At 46.7% G+C, this 7668-nt stretch overlaps 1 protein-coding gene across 1 annotated transcript; it reads right to left on the reverse strand.

Annotated features, from left to right (window-relative positions):
• Positions 1-2498: 2498 nt before the first annotated feature.
• Positions 2499-6996, reverse strand: PIP (prolactin induced protein; the record flags this gene model as incomplete). The annotated part of the gene is made up of 4 exons (XM_081147715.1): positions 2499-2623; positions 2937-3051; positions 4801-4906; positions 6902-6996. 4 exons carry the CDS (start codon positions 6994-6996, stop codon positions 2499-2501), a joined length of 441 nt encoding a protein of 146 aa, XP_081003841.1.
• Positions 6997-7668: the final 672 nt, after the last annotated feature.

Below are 7668 nucleotides of genomic sequence, written 5' to 3' on the forward strand. Positions count from 1 at the left end.
GGCCAGTGCTATAAACAATCAAGAATTCTAGCTGCATTGCAGGACAAGCAAACAGTAGGAGGAAACAATGTGCTTGGAATTAGTGCATGAGCTAAAATTGGCAATTTTGAAATGCTTTTTGTTAGAGATTTTGAGGGGCCCACATAGGGTGGGAGGGGAGTGTGTTTTTGCAGTGTGTAGTGGAGAGTGTGTATAGTATAGTGTAGTGTGTAGTGTGTATAGTGTAGTATAGTGTGTAGTGTAGTGTAGTGGTGTAGTGTGTATGTAGTGTGTAGTGTAGTTTATAGTGCAGTGTCTGTGTAGTGTAGGGACAGAGGCCCTCCCGTGTGTCAGGCTGCCTCTGTGTTTCAAACTGAGCTCTGCCACTCTCTGGCTGTGTGAAAATTACTTCTCTCATCACAGTTTTCTCATAAAATAAAAATAGAATTTAGTTGTTTATTGGCTGGCCCCCATGAAGAATATAAATTTTATAAGAAACTTATATTTCTGATTCCTGTGAGTAAAACCAAGTACCTAAAGCAATTAATGGCCCAGTAGGCATTTGGTAGGTTATTTATTGAATGAATCAATACTTAATGCATGTGGTTTTAATAAATATTTATTTATTTATTTATTTATTTATTTATTTATTTATTTATTTATTGTTGACACTCTTACAGATATCCCCCCTATTTCTCCCCCTTTACCTACCTCCAACCAGCCCTTGCCCCCCTCCCTCTGGCCATCACTGCAATGTTGTCTGTGTCCATTGGCTATACATACCTGTTCTTTGGCTAACCTTTCCACCAGCTTTATTGAGATATAATTGACCTAAAACATTTTGTGAGGTTAAGGTGTATGATGTATTGATTTGATTCACTTATATGTTGTAAAAGGCTTATCACCATGGAGTTAGCCAACACCTCCGTCGCTTCACATAATTACCATTTGTTTTTTGTGGTGAGAGCCTTTCAGATGTGCTCTCTTAGCAACTTTAAAGTATAGAAGACGGTGCTGTTAACTGTAGTCACTGTGATGTACATTAGATCCCTAGAACTTGTTCATCTCGTAACTGGAAGTTTGTACCCTTTGACCAACATCTCCCCAGTTCCCCTACAACTCAGCCCCAGTAACCACTCTACTCTGTGTATATGAGTTCAGCTTTTGTAGATTTTATCGATAATTGATATCCCACAGTATTTGCCTTTTGCTGTCTGACTTTGTTCACTTAGCACAACGCCCTCAAGTTTCATTCGTGTTACAAATGGCAGGACTTCCTTCTTTCTTATAATATTATTCCAAATAATATTCCATTGTGTGTATGTATATGTGTGTGTGTGTACATATATATGGTTGTTTTTAGTAGGGCATGTGATAGAGCATATAACTAAGAATATTATGTGTATTTTGGCACATGTTAGGCCTACAATCAATGCTGCTGTTCTATTTACCATATGAAGGGATCTTCCCCAAAGACTGTTTCCCTGCCCTGGATCTGACAGCCATTCAGGATCAGTGGCCTAGAGGATATGGTCTTGCCTTGTTGACTTACAAACTTGTTTTGTTCCTGTCTCTTTGTCAGCCTCCTCTCTAGGCTGCCTGGCTTGCTCTTAATCCTGAACACGCTTTGAGCTCTTGGTGCCTACTGTTCTATCTGCCAGAATGCCCCCTGCCCACTTCATGCCCTTGACTCTGGCTCAGATTTCCTTTCTCTCAGGAAGCCCCCGTGGCCCCCTCTACTCCTCAGCCTCCTGTGCAGCCCCACATCCCTGAGCACCACTTAGTCTGTCACTTTTCACTGGCTGAAGGACCGAAATAGAATTGAGCCCTGCCGGCGTGGCTCAGCGGTTGAGCGCTGACCTGGGACCCAGGAGATTGGGGTTCGATTCCTGGTCAGGGCACATGCCCGGGTTTCGGGCTCGACCCCCAGCAGGGAGCGTGCAGGAGGCAGCGGATCGGTGACTCTCTCATCAGTGATGCTCCTATCTCTCTCTCTCTCCCTCTCCCTTCCTCTCTCTGAAATCAATAAAAATATATTTAAAAAAAAAAGAATCGAATACAGACTCTGCCCCTGGCTACTGTACGCAGCTGACTCCCATTTCCTGGGATCTGAAGGGGCCCCTGGAGGGATGGTGGGATGTAGAAGGCCAAGGAGCAGAGAGGTTTGGACACTGGTCCAGTTTCTGCCCCTCGGTTGCTGCGTTTTAGGAGACCACCACTCTCCCTCTGTGAGAATGGCTCAGCTCCTCTCCATTTCTGTCTCCCTTTTCATGGGCAGTGAGAACCCCTAAGCTCTCTTCAGCAAAGCTTCTTTGAAGGAAAGAAGTTCTAGAAATTCTGGGGGCTCCAAGGCTCCTCCAGGAGAGATTTTGGCGGGAAGACACAACAGAACACAGAAGCCTGGGAGAAGTTTATTTGACAGACCACAACGCCCTCTCCCCCCCAGCCAAGTTCCCTTAGAGGAAGCCACCTTGGGGTGGGGTGGGGTGGGGGACAGTGAGACAACGGTTCCAGTAGGATCAGACTACAGTTAGGGTCTTCATGATGCTGAAACGGTTTGCTTTGATGGGTACCACTGCCATATCGTTGGGGCAGATATTTAATTCACGGACGATGTCAACCACTGCTGCAATTCTTACAGTATCTGAAAGGCACAAGGACAACGGTCATCTCTTAACACTCTCACCCCCAGGGGCCTAACTTTTCCACCAGTAGCAGGCACCTCCCCGCTGGGACTCAGTTTCCCCAAATCATTTGCAAGTATATCTCCCTTATTAGCTTTTCTCCCACAATCCCTCATCTGTTGAACCTGGGCATGGTCCCCATCTAGTCTGCCCTTTCTCTCCTCTCCCCCTCCATCCTTCTGCCCCAGTTCTCCACCAGATCTGGAGCCACGCTTCTCTATGGTTCCTCCTCCCTGGGGGGCGGTTCTTCTCTTGGGTGACTCCTTTACTTACTGTTGACCGCAAAGTCCCAGAAGAAGGTTCTTGGATAATCGTCACACAGGCAGGCGGTGTATTTATAGTTAAAAGGCCCTTCCATTGGTCTGCTGCTTTTCAAGTAAGTTTTCATCTGGGGCGGAGGAGGTGGAGAAAGGTGACCCAGTGTTGGGGTGGGGAGTAGGACAGGGAGAGGAAGACAAGCGGGGGTCAAGGAAGGGGAGAGGGTGGCTTTAGTGAGCAAAGCTCAGGGATGGAGGTGGGAGAGGCATGAGATGGGAAGTCCAGTTTTGTAGTATCATTTCAGGAGCTGAAGTCGAGGTCAGAAGGTTTTCTGTCCTCATATCCTCAGGTTCAGGCGTTAGCATGTGTGTGCATGGCTGGGGAGGGCCGAGGTGAGTGAGTCCATAGGGCCAGGGGCACTCAGCGTGCGCAGCACTAGTGTAGGGGGGAAGCTGGCTTTGGTTTGCAGCCAGGGCAACAGGAATTGGCCTGTGACCGCAGCCTGGCTGCTTGGGTGTGGAAGCCGAAGTCAGGCCTTGTTGCTAGAGCTGTGACCAAGTCCCCGCTGTGCTCCTCTCAAACTCTGTGCCTTCAGTAGTGACAGTGATGTCTCTCACCTTTGCTTTCCTCAAGTGTGAGAGAGGACAGCGACCCACCCAACCTGGCTGTCAGGTGAGCCAGTGAAATCTTGAAGGTAAACTTCCTTTTCTCTTTGTTAACTTGAGCGTGCTTAAGATCCCAGAGCACTGCATGTGTGAGTTTCAGCAGTCGGGCTAATGTTCTAGTTCATGTTCAGCACAGGGGGTTAATCCCGGGGCCCATAGACCCAAAGGGTCTGTGAATAGAATTCAATGAGTCTGTGAACTCAAGTACCTTTATCTTCCTAAGCTCACCTTGAAATTGAGCATGCCTTCTGCTCTGAAGGTCATCAGTGTCCCCCAGTGGCATTAGCAGAGAGTGATTTTATCACCAGGAGAAACATAGATTCGTTTGTGCTACATTACAGATTTATATATCTCGAAATAGTGAGTGCCCTCATCGCTACCCTGAACACGGGGTCTGGGGTGGCGTCACTGGGCTGTGTGGTCATCGGGCTGGGGCTGGCTGGCTGATTCCTGAGACCTGCCCCAAATAGGTCTGCACCAAATAGCCTATTAGCCCCAAACAGTGAGTTCAGTTGTTCTCCCTGTTTCCATTTTACTCAAAAATACTTCAGCCTGACCAGCGTGCCTCAGTGGTTGAGGATAAACCTATGAACCAGGAGATCACGGTTCGATTCCCGGCCTGGGCACATGCCCTGGTTCTGGGCTCGATACCTAGTAGGGGGCGTGCAGGAGGCAGCCGATCAATGACTCTCATCATTGATGTTTCTCTCTCTCTCCCTCCCTCTCCCTTCCACTCTCTGAAATCAATAAAAACATATTAAAAAAAAAAAACTTTGGAGATCCTGGCGTTTCTTTAGAGAAGCCCAACCTTGAGCTGTTTGTCTTTTTATTACATTTACAACAATATATCTTCATAATTCAGAATTTTCAACACCTCGTATAATTAAAGCAAAAACTCGGGACCTGTCGGATGTCCAGCACTGTACGTGTGATGTGTTGTCAAGGACCAGTGCAAAGTTGAAGATGCTTAATCAGGCTAAGCAACCACAGCCGTCACATAGGTAATCTTTATAAACTAAAATTTAACTCTTCTGTTGTAAATGCGGCTAATGTCTGGCTAAAGAAACATATGCATTACTGTATCACAAGCTGATTTTTAATAATTTTATCACTGCCCTTTAATCTGGTAGTTTTCCTGTGCCATCCAATGCATTTTACTTAATTAAGGAGTTGGGTTTTTCTTCACTTTACTCCCGCCCGGGGCCGCTACTTACCACCATGCACTCTCTCAATTCTGTTTCAACTCTGAGCTTCGCAGTGGTCTCTTCATTTGCCACTGTTTTGGGGGGCATCTGAAAATTCATTTTGACCAACTGTCGCCTGGTTTTGGGAAGACAGAAGCAGGTAGAGAGCAGAGATCAATGCACAAGAGAGAGGGCACAGCGAGCAGGGTGGAGGGGCCAGAATTCCCTGGGAAGTTTTGATTTTTTGGCTAGTTTGGTTATTTTGTACTCATTTGCTTAATAAAGCACCCTGGACACTTTATTTGAAATTGAGTAGCTTCTTTCGTTCCATTGACCAAAAATAAAATAAAATAAAATAATAAAATAAATAAAATAAAATAAAATATAAAATAAATCAAATCAAATAAAAAATAATAAAATAAAATATAAAATAAAATAATAAAATAAAATAATAAAATACAAAAACAATAAAAACAATAAAAGTACAATGTCATGTCATTTCCTAATGAAATTCTATAGGTTCTGCTGATTGTCCACTGACTAGGAGGACCCGTGTCATCCTTAGTATTAAATTTCCTATCAACAGAATCATAAACATTTCAACCTACTGGAGGTGAAACCATTCTTAAAGATCTTCCTCCTCTGCTTCTTGGTGGGGCCTAGGATTTGTATTAGCACTTAGTTCTGTAGGGGATTTGGACCCCTGGCCATATTTGGGACAACAGATTCCACCTTACACTCAGGCCACACACCACAGTCTGATGGGGGAAAGGACACGGAGACAAAGAGAATAGTCAGATGTCCGCTTCAGCCAGTGAGGACTGGGTCCAGGACCAACAGAGGTACTTTCTCTTTCCCAGAAACTCCTGCCAAAACTCCCCAGGGTTGGGTGAGACCGGAGGGAATTCAGTTTCTTGGCCTCCAGGGCTTCCCAGCCCCGTTTTCCTAGGGAAAGCATCAGATTCTGGGGAGATTCCATTTCCTGTGCCAGCTGCTCTAGTGCTCAGTGCACAGGGAAGGGACATGCGGCCCTCAGTTTCTTCAAAATTCCTCCCCTTTGTAAATAAGTTTAAGATTGATAGGAGGACCAGCACAGCTAGGGTGATTAATCACCCCAGTTTTGCCTGACAGTGAGGGGTTTCCTGGGGTAAAGGACTTTCAGTGCTAAAACCAAGAAATTTGTGGGCAAATTGGGATGGCAGGTCACCCTAGTTAGCACAGCTTATCAACAACTAACTGACCCTTGGGGCTAAGTGGAGAGACATCTGTGTCTGAACCTGTCCCCACCCAGGGTTTTCTGGACACCCAACGATGTCCATTATATCAGCTTGTCAAAACCCTGGAAGGCTTCCTCCAAGACTTGGCATCTGGTCATCCCACAGAGGGTACAACCAGGACCACAATCCAGAAACCCTGCATCCCAACCCCTTTTCCTGCTGGGAAAAATCCCTAGATTTGGTGAGTGCCCCTGCTTCTTCCCCCAAACCACCCCATTTCCTGCTTTGTTTTGCATGGCCCGGATTTCCTGCTTCCTTCAAACGTGTGCCCTCAGTGAGTTGGCTTCCGAATGCGTGTTCCCAGGTCCCAGTGGGGGGGGTGGGGTGGGCAAGTGGTCCTCACATTCGTCTTCAGGCTTCCGAATAGGAAGAATTCCCAAACCTCTGGGCAAGCTCAAGCTTGGGCGGTGGGGCCAAGGATCAGTGCCCAGGGCCTCTGAACATTCAGTGAGTCTTGCCAAAGGTGCCCAAAGCTATTATTGGAACTCACAGACCTGCTCAACCCTCTCTTCTAGGAGGTGAAGTTAACTGAGCAGAAATCTAACAAAGGTGTAGACTATGGACAGCGTATAGGACAGAGCCTTAGAGAAAGACTGTTAATGACAGCCGGCATGTGCACTGGGAGCCTTATTTCCATGGGCAACTTAGAAGCACCCAGTGGAAATTGCAGAGAATTAATGGGGCTCCTCAGAGGAGAGAGGTGGGAATTGGCATGGGTTCATGAGAGCTCCTGGGATTAGATTTCTGGGAAGTTGAAAAAGTTTTCAGGAAGGGATATGTAGATTCCCAGGATAGGAGACAAACCCTCTCCCCAAAAGATTTATTTCTGTGAGAAGGAGAAAGGCTTGGCTCACGTGTCTTCCTGAGCTTTGTTGGTCCCCAGCTGCAGGCAGAGAACCAGGAGCAGGGCGGCATGGCTGGCCCTGAGTAGGAGCTGGAGAGAGTGCATGTTGGAAGAGACAGAATCTGATGTCCTGGAGAAGTAGTGTTGAGGTGTCCAGCACGCTCTTTTTATATGCAGATCAAAGGAATGGGAGAGCTGCCATGCAGACCCATGTGACCAATCACCCTGTTATGCTTTTCATTCTTGATCTTTCCTTGTTGAGCTAGTGTTTTGTTTTCTGTGGAGAAAGTCAACATTCACTACAGTGTTAGAGCCTGGGAGAGAAGGTAGGTGAGCCTGCCTCATTTTCTCAGTACCAGAGTTTCTCAGAATGGCCAGGACCTCAGAAGACACACAGCTCCTCCCTAGCTTTCTTGTCTCTCATCATTACATGCCTGTCTGTCCAGCTGTATGTAGTCTTAGCTTCAGTCCTTCCTCCCCTAGTCTCTGGGGACAAGAGAACCCAGCTATGGTAGCAGATTTCAGATCACAGCTCTAGGACACATTTGCTTGATCCCCTTATACTAAGTTCAAGAGGAGACGTTAACCACATTTGTTAGGGAGCTAGGGTGACCAGGGCTTCCCTAAGGGCCACAACCAACCATGAGGGGGAAAACTGGAGTTGGAGAACCGAGGCCACAGCGCTGGGTGACACGGAGATGTTTGTGATTGTCAAGTCCTTCTTAACTTCAAACGGCAACGTTCTACAGGTGCTCAAGATCCCCAGCTACCCAAAGT

The sequence above is a fragment of the Miniopterus schreibersii genome, assembly GCF_964146895.1.
Source record: "Miniopterus schreibersii genome assembly, chromosome: 9".
Lineage (NCBI taxonomy): Eukaryota > Metazoa > Chordata > Mammalia > Chiroptera > Miniopteridae > Miniopterus > Miniopterus schreibersii.